The 15,285-nt window shown below is 33.9% G+C and overlaps 1 protein-coding gene across 1 annotated transcript in view; it reads right to left on the bottom strand.

Moving 5' to 3' along the window:
- Positions 1–10,539, bottom strand: part of LOC114260938 (aconitate hydratase, cytoplasmic) — a 16,486-nt gene extending 5,947 nt beyond the window's left edge. The window contains exons 1-14 of the mRNA XM_028201137.2: positions 9,401–10,539; positions 8,171–8,275; positions 7,369–7,529; positions 7,203–7,295; positions 6,703–6,888; positions 6,217–6,378; positions 5,897–6,041; positions 5,571–5,713; positions 5,413–5,469; positions 5,232–5,311; positions 5,071–5,146; positions 4,691–4,876; positions 3,763–3,830; positions 3,536–3,654 (exon numbers count right to left, since the gene is read on the bottom strand). Coding sequence (XP_028056938.2) covers positions 3,536–3,654; positions 3,763–3,830; positions 4,691–4,876; positions 5,071–5,146; positions 5,232–5,311; positions 5,413–5,469; positions 5,571–5,713; positions 5,897–6,041; positions 6,217–6,378; positions 6,703–6,888; positions 7,203–7,295; positions 7,369–7,529; positions 8,171–8,275; positions 9,401–9,671 — 1,852 coding nt within the window. The 5' untranslated portion in view covers positions 9,672–10,539. The remainder of the gene's footprint in view (positions 1–3,535; positions 3,655–3,762; positions 3,831–4,690; positions 4,877–5,070; positions 5,147–5,231; positions 5,312–5,412; positions 5,470–5,570; positions 5,714–5,896; positions 6,042–6,216; positions 6,379–6,702; positions 6,889–7,202; positions 7,296–7,368; positions 7,530–8,170; positions 8,276–9,400) is intronic.
- Positions 10,540–15,285: the final 4,746 nt, after the last annotated feature.

Genomic DNA, 15,285 nt, shown 5'->3' on the forward strand with positions numbered 1-15,285 from the left:
GCTCAGTCCAGAGTGTTGGGTAAAGTTTCTCCTAGTCAAATTGATGAATGTCGGAGGTGTAAACTTGCCAAAGTATTTGCTTTACCATTTAATAAAAATATTTCTATTTCTGTTTCTCCATTTTCTCTGTGCATACTGATGTCTCGGGACCCTCTCCTGTTCTCACTAAAGGGGGTTCCGCCTACTATGTATCTTTTGTTGATGATTACACTCGCTATACTTGGGTTTATCTTATGACTCATAAATCTGACTTCTACCAACTATACCGTACATTTTAGTCTATGATCACTACACAGTTTGGGGCTACCATTAAATTGTTACGGTCTAACTTAGGTGGAGAGTATTTTAAAACTGAGTTATGTGAGTATCTGACCACTTTAGGTACCATTCATCAAACTTCCTGTACCGATACACTGCCCAAAATGGTCGTGCTGAGCGTAAACACCGTCATCTCTTCGAGACAGCTAGATCTCTCCTTCTTTCTGCCTCTGTTCTAGCTCCTTTTTGGGGGAAAGCAGTTCTTACAGCTACTTTTCTTCTCAACCGTATGCCTACCCCCTACTCTCTGGTCGTTCTCCTTATGAGGCTCTATTTTCCCAACTTCCCAATTACTCTCTCCTTCGTGTTTTTGAGTCTGCATGCTTCGTCCTTCTTTCCTCAGAAAGATTAGACAAAACTTAGTGCTCGTTCTGTCCTGTGTATCTTTTTGGGTTACAGTCTTACTCAGAAAGGCTATCGTTGTTACGATCCTATTTCCCGCCGACTTTATGTCTCCCGTCATGTTGCCTTCTTGAAACGATTGTCTTACTTTCAGCTTTCCCCTCTCATTGCTCCAGTTTCAAAAGCGGATTTGGTTCTCATTGACCCATTTCCTTCTGAGATCCCGTCTGACGATTGTTCCTCCTAAACTTGTTCCATCTTCCCCTTTGGCTACTTTTCCTCCTTCGGCTTCTTCTCCTCCTCCTCCTCCGTTGTTAGTCTATTCTCGTCGCAAAGCTCCCCCTCCACCAGTTGTCTCTACCCCGGTTGCTGCCTCTTCTGCTTCTGAAGACTCTGATCCTGCTACACACCGATATCCTACTCGAGAGCGTCATCCTCCAAACAGGTTGGGTTGGTCTAATACATGTTTTTTTACTTCTTATCGTATTTTTTTTGTCTACTATTCATTCTTTTTCAAAACCTCAGTCTTACAAGGAGGCCTGTCAGGATCCTCTTTGGATTCGAGCTACGGAGGATAAGCAGAAAACTCGAACTTTGGAGTTAGTTCCTTTGCCTGCTGGTAAGAATCTGATTCGTTGCAAATGGGTCTACAAAGTCAAGACTCACTTTGATGGTTCGCTACAAAGCTCGCTTAGTTGTCAAAGGTTTCTCATAGGAGTATGTATTGATTTTGAGGAGACCTTTGCCCCTGTTGCCAAGATGACTACATTTTGTACTTCAATCTCTGTTGCTACTGTTCATCATTGGTCTCTTTATCAGATGGATGTTAAGAATGTTTTTCTTAATGGCCATCTGAGGAGGTTTACATGCGTCCTCCCCCTGGTCTTCTTCATTCCTCTGGTCTTGTTTGTGGTCTTTGGCGTGCTCTGTATGGTTTGAAGCAATCTCCTCGCGCTTGGTATGATCGTTTTTAAACCGTGGTTACTGAACTTGGGTTTCATCCGTGTGACCAAGACTCTGCCTTGTTTCTCCTACACATCTCTACTGGTTTTATTTCCTTATTACTGTATATGTATGCTATGATCATTACTGGCTCTGACGCTTCTGCTATCTCCGAGGTCAAGCAGCATCTCTTCCGCACTTTCGAAATGAAGGATTTAAGACCATTGCGGTATTTTCTTAGTATTGAGGTCGCTTCTTCTCCCAACGGCCAATGAGGTTATTCACCGTGTCAATCTTACTAACACTAAAATTTCTGATATTTCCATTGAGCTTAATGTGAAGCTTAACACTACTGATGGTGTCCCACTGGATGATCTGACTTTGTATCGCGAGCTTGTGGGCTATTTAGTCTATCTGACCGTTACTCGCCCTGATCTTGCCTATGTTGTTCATGTGGTTAGCCGGTTCGTTTTTGCTCCTCGCTCTCTGCATTAGGCTGCTTTGGTTCGGATTCTTCGCCATCTCCGCGGTACTATCTTCCAAGGCTACTTGTTGTCTTCTATTTCTTCCTTGGATTTGGTGGCTTATGCTGATAGATACCGATTGGGCTAATGATGTTACTGATCGTAAGTCCACTTCTGATTTCTGTCTACTTCTTGGTGATTCCTTGATTTCTTGGAAAAGCAAGAAACAAACCGTTGTTGCCCGTTCTACTGGCAAAGCTGAGTACCGTGCTATGGCTCATGTTCCTGCTGAGGTTGTCTGGCTTCGTTGTTTCTTTTCTGAGTTAGGCATTCCTCAATCCTCTCCGACCTCTATCTGCTGTGATAACCGAAATGCTATTCAGATTGCCCATAACACTGTTTTCCATGAACAAATAGAGCACGTTGAGATTGATTGTCACTTCATCCATCAACACTTACAGTCTGGCCCTATCTTGCTTCCTTTTATCCCTTCGGCTCTGCAGCTTGTTAACTTCTTCACCAAGACTCACACCATTGCTCGTTTTCGATTTCTTCTTGACAAACTCTCTGTTTTTTCGACTAAAATACCTTGAGTTTGAACGGAGGTGTGAGAATATACTCGTCTATATTAAGCATGATTGTGTATATAATATTAGGCATGATTGTGTATATAATATTAGGCATGATTGTGTATATATTAGATAGTATGGTTGTATTTCCTTGTTTGGTTTAGGCGTTAGGATTATATAAACTAAGGTCTTGATGTAATCAATACACAATTTGAATATACAATACTCTTCAGTAACTTACACACATAAGCCACTGGACAAGACACATAGTAAAGTTAAAACTCTTTATAAAAATTAACTAAATTTTTGAAACAATTTCACTTAAGAAGTACGGACATGGACACGGGACATGGTAATTTCAAAAAAATTGGGGACACGACAATAAATAAATAAAAAAAATTTGCTATGTAGATTATTATTACACGCAAAAAACAAAATTAACAAAAAGTAAAACTAATTCCAAAAAAAAAAAATATCAAAACTCTTAAGTTGTAACTCTTCTAGTTGATTTCTTTCTTATGAATGATCTATGAATTGTTTAAACCTAATGCAGGTGGTTTGAAGACACAAGGATAAATAAAAAAATATATACATTTCAATGTGAAAGTGATGACAAGATCATTTTTCTCTCCATATATGACTAACAAATTAATGATGAAATGGGGGCTGAGTGTAATGTGAATTAAAGTCAGAAGGAAACCTAATGTATTATGCCAAAACTGTGGGACTTCTCGTATTTTCTCTACACCTCAAGGGAAATTAGTGTAACTCACCATTATTTTATTACTTTTCTCCGGAATTTATTTTTGGACATGTTTCATATCCATTTCAAATCCAAGTGTCTTGAAAAACCATATTGTTATTTTAAATGAAACATAAATGCATAAAAAAGAATTATACCATTGTCCGTAATTGCAGAAGAAACTGATTCATTGAGATCCCCTGAATTCCCTATACACGTTGTGCAGCCATAGCCAACAATATGGAAGCCCTGCTGGTTAAAGTATTTTTGCAGGCCACTACAGACACCAAAGGCAGAGACAAAATTCAGTACCTGATATAAACATGATATGCATTCAAAGAATTAACTTGAACTAATAATATCATCCAACTGTTGCAACCAGTACCTCTGTAGTAAATATTTCGTTACAACTCCAGAACCTGGGGCCAGGCTTGTTTTTACCCATGGCTTAACCTGTTTCATCGATCATTACAAATAAGGTTAAATTCCAGATGACATATTTTTTTTTTTTTAATTTTTAAATCCGTTGAAAATAAATAAAATGGCTTCATATGGTTTTGGACCAAACTGCTATTGTTACGAATCCATTCCAAACTTACAGGAATTATGACCACACACCTAATTGATGAGTTGGCATCAAAAATAAAAAATAAGAAGTTTTTCAAAATCAAATCTCAACACAAAAAGACAATTATACCCTTGTTTTCATCTTCTCTTAACCAATTTGAAAACCTAACTCAAACGAAACCTGATCCCTAACCAAGGAGGAGTAGCGGCTGCCACCGCCACACCGTCTCCCTTCCCATGCAACCCCCTCTTCCTGAGAAGAGAATCTTCTTCACCAATAAGGTCAGCCAACACCACCATCTCTATTAAGCACATAACATGCATCTGCATACATGATATACACGCATGTGGCCATGTAACTTGCTAAATAAGCTAATTGACTCAAGTTTCTGTAGCAAATACTTCTACCCCGTTAGTAAATAAACAATCCTTTGGGTATTGGGAAGCAACTTCAGAAAAAAAAAGAAAATAAAATTTGTGAATCCACAGTTATAAAACTATTTGTTTGGGAAAACAAATAGTTGAAATTCGGAATTGGGATTGGGATTGTTGGTTTTCACAAAAAATGAATGCGTGTTGGTGGTGCCTTGGTAGCGGGTAGGACACTCGAAGGTCAAAACCATACAGGGTAAAACGGATTTTGCCTCTATTTTTTCTCCTTATCTAATGAGTCACTGTGTACATCACATGCATTTCCACATGCATTATAGTAAGGAATACAATGCATTTTGAGAGCCAATACCAACCTCCAAGCCCAGCTCACAGGCTTTCTTTGCAACAAGACCAGCTCCAAGCATGACACTAGGGTTAGATGTGTTTGTGCAGCTTGTGATGGCAGCTATGACCACACTACCATGCTTGAGCTCAGCAGGCTGTCCATGGAATGAAAACTTTGCAACTTTGTCATGCTGTTCCTTGGGTACACCAAAGCCCTGAAGGAATTTGAAATGTAATAAAATCAGAAGAAAAGAAACAGCTAATGCACCTGACATCGCAACTCAACCACAAATGTAATTGATATGCAATGCTTATGTGTCACTCTTAAAGACAAGCAGCAAGTAATGTGAGCAGAACCACAATCTGGAAAACCAAAATTGAGTGGCAAATCCCAGCAATGGCATCTTACCTTGAATCCAACTTTGTTTTCAATACACGAATGCCAATCAGCCTTCATGTCTTTTAGGGGAACTCGGTCGTGAGGCCTGTTAAAAATAAGAAAGAACAATCCCTATAAGCGTACATCAATCTGCTACGCATTTGGTGTCAGCACCAAATATAAAGCATTACCTTTTTGGTCCTGAAAGACAGGGCTCTACATTTGCTAGGTCCAACTCCAGATTTGATGAGTATACTCTATTTTGTTGAGGCTGGATATTGAAATCATCCCATCAGCCTCAGATCTAAGAGTGCCAAGATGAAATACATACATAGAGGAAAATAACAAAATGAGCAAGAAACTTTTTTCTACCTCACTGTAATCAACAAACATGTTGTTTGCACGCAAGTAAGCTTCAATCATTGCCACCTAATAATTATTTTATCAATAAAATTATATAAACAATCAAAAATACAAATATACCACAGAAAAAATGGAAAAAAAAAAAGAAACTAGAAAAAGAAACGCACAGTCTCCTCACTCCTTCCAGTTAGATTCAGATACTGTAATGTGACATGATCTACAGGGAAGAAACCCATGGTTGCTCCATACTCGGGGGACATATTTGCAATAGTGGCCCTATCAGCCAATGATAATTTGGCCATACCCTCGCCTATATCCACATAAAAAAAGAAATTAGGGTCATATACATAAATGAAATGGATATAAAAGAAATTAGCGTCATATACATAAATGAAATGGATATAAAAGAAATTAGGGTCAAATACATAAATGAAATGGATATGAAGCAACCAAATTTCCTAACAAAATATTAAAACTAAAATACTAAAATTACCATAAAATTCAACGAACTTGCCGACAACACCATGCTTCCTCAACATTTGGGTCACAGTCAAAACCAAATCAGTTGCTGTGACACCATTGCATAATTTTCCAGATAATTTGAACCCAACAACACCAGGCAAAACCATGCTCATGGGCTGTCAAATGCAGATTACACATTAGAGGGGAAAAAAGAAAGGAGATTAAAAAAAATAAAAAGAAGAGAAAACAGCTACCCATTTCATGCATGTCTGTCTACCAAAGAATAAGTGCAAACACTAACAGCCAGCGTATGAAAAATCATAAAGAAAATACATATTTATCTCAAAATACCTGGCCAAGCATTGTAGCCTCTGCTTCAATTCCTCCGACTCCCCAGCCAGCAACTCCTAAGCCATCAATCATAGTTGTATGGGAATCAGTTCCAACCACACTATCAGGGTACAGAATGCCATTTGTGTTGAAAACAACCCGTCCAAGGTATTCAAGATTAACCTGAAAATTACCAGTGTCGCTTGCTAAATGCCAAACCTACCAAATAGTATTATAGAGCTAAAAAAAGGAGAAAACTTGGACAATGATTTACAAGAGGCTAGAGGTAAATGTGGCTTTACTCCAGAAGCCCCACAAATAGTTAAACATTGCAAACCTCATGTATTGAGCCTATGCCTATCTAATGTTTTGGCCCTTTTACGAGGAAACCATTTATACCACCTTAAGATCGAATTCTTGCACCTTGCCATGAGAATTTTTCTTAACAACAATATAACATCTAGATACAGAAATATCCTTGATGCGCTAATGATGCCAAAGTCTTACCTGGTGGACAATACCAGAACCAGGAGGAACAACGAGCATATTGTGAAAAGCATTTGAACCCCACTTAAGAAAAGCAAACCTCTCCTTGTTTCTCTGAAATTCAAGCCCCATATTTGCCTGCACTGCATTTTCACTTCTTGCCACATCAACCTGAACAGAATGGTCAATGACAAGATCCACTGGAACCTGGACACAACATTTTTCTTAGAACACATGATGTGAGAAAAGAGTGATAACTATTCACACTGTAAGATGCAAAGGGAAGTCCTCTATTCATGACATAGTGCATAAACTGTTGAAGGAGATCGAGCGCACTACTCTTGTAGACAGGTAAGCTAGTTCAAAAAAATTAACATGCTAATCGCATATGATAAAACAATATATTCAATGAGCTTACATGAAACAGTAAAGTTTCTAGATGGAGTCTGGGCACATTGCTGATAGCTGAAATAGCATTAAGCAATAAAAACAACATTCAAATAATAGTGAAAATTACATACCAAGGGATTGATCTTGTTAGAATCACCTCCAAGGTTGTTCATTGCATCCCGCATACAAGCAAGGTCAACCACAGCTGGAACTCCAGTGAAATCCTAACAAACAGACAAAGCTTTTAAAAATGGAATAATGCATAAAACTAAGTCATCACCAAGCTAATGGTATTACTTGTAAGAGAACACGGGCAGGCTTAAAGGGAATTTCAACTTGCTTTGGTGAAGTATTCTCCCAATCAACGATCTTCTCCACATCATCCTGAGTAACTTGGAAATTGTCGCAATTCCTTATTGCGGATTCCAAAAGTATCCTGATAGAGTAGGGAAGCTTGTCTGCAATGCACCACAAGATGTAAGAAGAAATTACTAATCAAGGAAAGATACCCAAAAAGAAGAATAAAACTAGTGAGCTTAACAACGGCAATAATCCCTGTAGAATACATTTTCTATGTGGTTGCTTCAACTTTATCAGGTATAGTTATGGACCTATGGTTGTTAGAATCTTGCTTTTCAGAATTCGATTCATATGATTTGATACGAGTTTCAACCAAAATGATTCGATTTATGTTGTTCCTCATTGAAAACATTAAACAACCAAAGAAAAGAAATACATTTTCCAATAAGAAAACAATAGACAATGAATTTCAATTATCAAACTCCATCAATATTTATCGTGTAGAATTCATTATGCTATTTATTTCTCAAGTCAAATATGATAAAAAGCCACTTAAGAAGAAAAATGCCGCATACTGACAACAGTCATTGGTCAAGGAAATAAGTTTACCACAAAGAAGATTACAAACAACAAATTACAATTTAGTTCTAAATTTTGAAACATCTAAAACATAAACATTTCTGTAAATAGTAACATTAGTCCAATATTAAAAACAAAGTAAAAATATATTCAGAGCATAGCATGATGCAAAACCCTACTAACAATATGTCAGTAAAATGCAGAATTTAAAAATACATACCGATCCTTGGATCATTCAGAGCGGGTAAGCTGTAGAATTTTCCAAACTCGCCGCCTCCAGGTTTGGGAAGACTGGTAAAGATTCCCTTGAAAGGGTTTTCAGAAGCTGAATGGAATGATAAAAGGATATATTAGAATTCAAGACTCACTATTGACCAACAGCCATGACCTGAACAATAGTCCATGACTCTACAATGCAAATTTGAAGAATTACAGGCTTCGTTTGGCAACTTAAGGCCTTGTTTGGAAATAGGCTTTTTTAGTAATTTTTTGATTTTTTTTTTTTTGACTAAAATATGATATAAAAAAAACTAGTATGTTTAAGATGACTTTTTGATTTTTTACGAAAAGATGTGTAAAAAGTTGAGCGAAAAGAGAATTTTTGACTTTTTGGTATAGCTTATTAGCCTTTTGATTTTTTTAATGACTTTTTAACTTTTAGGCTAAAAAGGTTACTTTGGAAACAACCTATAAAAATTTTATTCTCTTTGTCTTTTGCAATCTTTTCGTAAAAAATAAAAAAGTCATATCAAACGTACTAATTTTTTTTATATCATATTTTAGCCAAAAAAACTAAAAAGTTACTAAAAAAAAGCATGTTCCCAACTGAGGCCTTAAACTAATCTTTTAGCCTAAAAGTTAAAAGTCATTAAAAAAAAATTAAAAAGCCAACAATAAATTTTTTTTTTCTTTTTACACATCCCTTTATAAAAAGTCAAAAAAATATCACAACCATATTAATTTTTTCACCTTATATTTTAGTCATAAAATAGCATGTTCACAAATAAGGCCGGATTCAAATTAAAGAATAACTAATATAGCACTGTAGCTAGAAATAACAAAATTATATGAGAACAGTAACACTAAAACATGCCACTGTCATCTAAAAATAAAAAAATAGGTTAAATTTTAGAAAAAAAACCAAGGATGATATCACAAAATTGTCACAAACCCAGAATCCATTGACCGACAAAGACTATGAAAATCAATGTAACTGGTTCAATTACACCCTACAAATAAAAAATAAATAAATAAATAAACAAACAAACCCTTTACATATCTTGAAAAGCCTAATCAGAAAACACAAACATAAAGCAAGTTTATCCATTTGAACAACTAATTTACAATAGAAGAATCAAATCCACACCCATTTTCAAACACAGATTGAATGTTCAAAATGAAATCAAGCAAAATGATTGAACAAAAAAAATGCGAAGAACCAAAACTATACCCATAGTAGAGATCTTTCGCTCGAATCGTTCGATCACAGGAGCGGAAGCTCTGATCTGAGCCCTACGACTCCACCGGGGGACCGAATGCCGGAGATAGAGTGATCGGCAGTTGATCGAAAAAGGCGAAGACTGAGGGAGCGAAAGTGAAGAAGTTCTAGAGAGAGAAAATGAAAATGAAGAGAGAGAAGATAGGAAACGAACCCTAGAAGAAGCTCTAAAAAGTGCAGTCGTCGATGATGAAGATGTTGATGGTGAGGAGATTATATACATCACGATTTTATGATTGTCAGACGGTCCGAGATACTAGTTCAAAAAAAAAAAAAAAAACAAAGACGGTCCGAGATAATATGTACACATACAGTGTACATACACATATACATGAATGTGGGGATGTACCTGGGCCCTGTTTGGCAAAGTGGATAATTAAGGCTTTGTTGGGCATGTTTCTGTTTTAACCTAAAAATTAAAAAATTATTAAAAAAATTTATAACTTATACTAAAAAATTAAGGATTTTATTTTTCTATATTTTTTACATATCTTTTGGTAAAAATTTAAAAATTGTTTTAAATATATTAATTTTTTTACCTCATGTTTTATCTAAAAAATTAAAAATTATTAAAATATCATGTTTCGAAAGGAGGCCAAAATGTTAATGAGTGCTCCTTGTATAAAAGGTATCATCAAAATATAAAAAAAATGTTAAAAATATATATATTTATTTCAATAAAATTGAATTGAATTTAGCAAAATGAGTGTTGTGTTCTTTATTTTATTCTTGTATTTTACTTATAACTTATAGACACTTGCTAGTAAGATCTATCAAAAAATATAAGTCAAGTATTTAATAAGTTATAAACAGAAGTTATATTTTGTTTAATGTAGTTTATTATAAACTAAAAATTAATAATCAAAAAGTAGTAGTTAAAATCATTTCTCCTTCAACTTCAAAAAATTTAATTTTTTTAACTTATTTAAGTTATTTTTACTTAATAATCTATAAGTAAAAGTTGCACCGAATGACACATACTTCTAAATTAAAATCATCTATTTTAAATTGTAATAAACACCTCCAATCTGACCCATATTCTCAAATTAAAATAAGTTATAATTAGTTCATTTAAGCTGTAACAAGTAGTCCAATATCTCTCCGTAATCCTCTTTTGAGCTTTAGCTCGAACATCTCATATGCTCTGTAATAAAGATTATTCATACAAAAAAATTAGTTTCATCTAATATTTATAAACAAAAAAATAAATCACATTTTTTTTTATAAAATTAATAACAAATACAATTATAAATTTAAATTATTTATTTTATAAAATAACATATTATTTATTCATGTACTTATAGTTCCTATGTTTACAGTTATTTGATGTACTTGATTTTTTTCCATGAATAGCATTTAGCCTCCGTTTGGGAAGTGGGTTGGCTTTTTGGCTTTTTTGACTATTTTAGCCTGGGCTTAAAAGCTTGGTTTGGGAAGGACTTTTTGACTTTTTTGAATTTTTTTGTGAGAGAAAAATGTAATGATTATGGGTTGAATGTGATGTTTTGTTTGTTATGGCTAAAATAGCCTATTTTATTTTTTGTGGCTAAAATAGCCAAAAAAACCCAAACCATGGCTTCCCAAACGAAGCCTTAGGATTATTTTAGAAAGTGTCAAAAAAATTAACTTTTTATTTATTACAAAAAGACATATAGAAATATAGAAATAATATAATTCATATAAATTAATAAATTAACTTTTTTGATACTTTGTAAAAGAGTTTTTAATAAAAAATATAGAAATAACATAATTCATATAAATTAATAAATTAACTTTTTTGATACTTTGTAAAAGAGTTTTTAATAAAAAATTTATAAAATAAACAATTCAAATTATAGTGTGTTTGGATGAGAGTACACATGGAGAGAGAGTTTTTTTTTTTTTTTTTTGGGGTAAGATTGGAGGCATGGAGAGATTGGATATAGATGACAGCGAGCTTTCATGGCAGGTTCCGTAATTTTATTTTTTTAGCTTTTTTTAAGGATATGGTTTGAATTTGGGGAGGTTTATACCGGAGTCTACAGTAATGGGATTGGATTGTTGAGTAGGTGAGGAAGGATGACCGTTGGATGAAATCTTGAGGGGAAATCGAGGGTCAGGGGATTGTGGAGGAGGTACTCAAGAAGGGAAAAATGTTACGGCTTTTTGTTTGACGTTTAGGCCATGTTTGTTTAGACGGACTGGATTAGTATTCCCATGACTAATAGTCCTATGACTACCAATCCGTTGGATTATGTATCCTATCTTAACTAATAGTCAAGTTTAAAATAATTAGTCCGTATTTCAATTGTTTAACCAAATATCGGATTAATAATTTTATTGGACTATTAGTCCAATCCTAAGCTCATATCCACCCAAACAAACATGGCCTTAATGGTTTTGTCGTAGCTAATTATTTGCGCTACGGCTGACCCCACCTGTTTGGTAACATTCAAAGGAAGATTAAAAAAAACACCCAAAAAATAAAGAGGAAGAATAAAAGTTGATTTTATCTTTTTAAATTTGGAAAAACTACTTTTGGTACAAGTTTTTAATCACCCAAAAAATAAAGAGGAAGAATAAAAGTTGATTTTATCTTTTTAAATTTGGAAAAATTACTTTTGGTACAAGTATAATGGAATATCCAAAAGACGAAAACTTTCTTTAAGTGTCGATACAAATGGAAATGACGAAAATAGGATAGCTCTAAATGCACCTTAATAATTAAGTTCTACTTCTCATTGCTTTAAACATTTTAATTTAAAAATATATATATATATATATCTATACTAGCTTATCACTGTGTTATGCACGGGATAATTATAAATATTTATATTTGTTTTAAATTTTTTTAATATATAAATTATGTTTTTTAAGATTTTTTATAAAAATAATTTAACAATCTTACCACTAACTATAGTGTATGGGAGAAGTTAAAAATGGTATCAATAATTATTTGTAAGGGGGATTTTAAATGCTAATCAGTGAATTTTGACCAAATCAATAAATGCAGGCATGTAAAAAGACACGTGGATTGAAAAAAGTTAATAAATACTGATCAGGGGATTTTGACCAAATTAATAAATGTTAATTTTTTTTTAATAAAAAATTTAGAAAATTCAGATTGGGATATTGAAAGTCCTACAAGCCTTGGGGTTAAAAACTCCATTTTGTTTAATATATAGTATAAATAACATGGCAGAATAATTTTTGAAAATGTATAGATTTTTGTCCTACATACCATCATCAATGGTATAGATCATTTCATCAACAAAATTAATGGTCAGATTTATTTGGTCCAAAATATGTTTTTCGCAATTTGTCCTCTCTTCTCTCACCATGTCTCTCATCTTTAATCATTCCATTACTCTCTGGCCTCGTTTTTGTTTTCAGGAGTAGAATGGAGGGGATTCATAGTAAAGAGATTAATAGTGAGGGGATTGATAGTGAGGAGATTAAGTAAAATTGCGTTTATTTTAAAGATAATTATTAGTGTAGGGATTGTTAAATTATTTTTATATAAAATAAATAAAAAACAATAAAACAAATAAAACAAATAAAAAAAATTACAAAAACATTAAACATTAATGTTTTAAAAAAAATGCCCAACCTGTAAAAAATTTAAAAATAAATAAAAAAATTTCAAAAAAATAAAACAAATAAAATAATGATTTTTACTTAACAAAAAATTAAACATTAATGTTCAAAAAAAATGCCCAATATGTAAAAAATAAAATAAAAAATAAAAAATTTCTAATCCGACAGATTATTTTTCTAATATCAAGTCTTGGAGGCCCATCTAAATTCCCTTGGGGAGGCTCATCCAAATCCGGAGCTCACTATCAATCCCCTCTTCATTTCTCAAAATAAACACAAAGTTAGTGGGTCTCACCTCACTACCAATCTCAATCCCCCTCTAACTCTCCAAACAAACGGGCCCTCTCATCTCCCTCTCTTTCTCTATCTCCCATCTTCTTCCCTCCACAACGACAGAAGTCCTTCATCTCTCTTACAAATGCAGCCCCCCTCTCTCTCTCTACATCTCACTTTTTGTCCCATACTCTTTCATTCCATCGAAGCCCAACCCATTCGTCAATGGTTTCTCGACATCTAGTTCTCGCATTCTTAGCATCTTACCCCATCAGTTGGTGTTCGTAATGGTCTCTACTCCCAATGACGACGCATGATGACAACGGCGATGAGAGAATGATTATGACAGTGGTGAGTGTAAAAGTATTAGAGAGTGGTGAAGTTGTTGCTATTGTTGTCAAGCTTTGAAGAATAAGCTATTATCTTACTTTCTCTCTCTACCCAACCCTAAACCCCATAATCCTCTCATTTCTTTCTTTGAATTTTTTTGGTCTAATATTTAGTTTGGTGGGTTTGGTGTATTTTGATTCACTTTTGTTAGTGTATTTTTCGTGTGGGTCTTTGCGTGCATACACCGACCCCCACCCCCACCGCCACCCCGCATACAATTGGGTATAAAATAGTATATTTATGTTTAACTAAAATAGTGTCTTTGTGGCTGTTAAAATAGTGTCACTAGAGGACTTCTAAGAACTTAAGAAAAGAAAGAGAAAAGGAAATGAAGACAGAAAGAGAGAGGACAAAGAAAGGAAGATGGGTATGTTTTTTGAATACCACTTAAATTGTAAAGACATGCATACATCTGTATGTACGTTTTTTTTTTAATATATTTGGTGTTTGGTTAGTTCTATTGAATATTTTGGATTTTGATTTCTATTGAATATATTGTTACAATTAGATTTCTTTTTATGATTTATTTTTTTGAAAATTAGAGAGCTTGAAATATTTAATTTGGAAAAAATATTTAACTGTCACATATGGTCATTAATTTTTTTAAGGTTGTATGAAAATTCTCTAGAATATACAAATGACAGAAATTACTTAGTATATGTGAAATACATACATCTCAAAATTAGTTGGGACGAATATGTTGATAAGTTAAAAACAAAAAATAAAAAATAAAAAAATGTAATGTCACCTTTAATTAATCATTTCATGTGCCAAGTATTTTTATATCTTAGCAAATATTCTTAAACACACATCAACAAAATTTATTTATATATAAATTTATTCTATTCTATATAAAGTGAGTGGAGGTAAATGGAGGTAGAGCTGTGCAAAAACCGCCTAATTCACTAAAAAGTGCTACTATTAGTACTTGTCAAAATTCTTTGGACCCCTAATTTATAATTTTTTATTTATTACAATTATACCCTAAAGTAAAATTACATTCAAATGCATTATTAAACGGAACACTCACCTATCAAATAAGAACTAATACTCTATAATATTGGACACCTACACCTACCCCCACCTCCATCTCCTACTCCAACTATCCATATTCCATGTTTGTAAACCATAAACCTATTACTCTTCATAACCAACCAACATAAACCCTAAATCTATTATTTTTCATAATTATCTTAAACCTTGAATGTGTCATCTTCATCGCCATTATCAACCCTATTGAACCAAAAAGTTTTACTTCAAGTATAACGTATACTTCATCACTTATTTCATCGTGTAGAGCAATGGAGGACGAGGACAACAATTCTAATGAGATCGGCGTTCCATTAGTAAGTTTATCTGTCTTGCATTAACATTCTCAATCGTTTTCAGTCGTTCTTCTTTTGTTCGAGCTGTTCGGTACTGGTTTGCCGATTGTTAGGATTATGTCTTGCATTAACTTCAAGTATAACGTATACTTCATCACTTATTTCATCGTGTAGAGCAATGGAGGACGAGGACAACAATTCTAATGAGATCGGCGTTCCATTAGTAAGTTTATCTATCTTACATTAACATTCTCAGTCATTTTCAGTCGTTCT

The sequence above is a fragment of the Camellia sinensis genome, chromosome 7, assembly GCF_055761805.1.
Source record: "Camellia sinensis isolate YWXY chromosome 7, ASM5576180v1, whole genome shotgun sequence".
Lineage (NCBI taxonomy): Eukaryota > Viridiplantae > Streptophyta > Magnoliopsida > Ericales > Theaceae > Camellia > Camellia sinensis.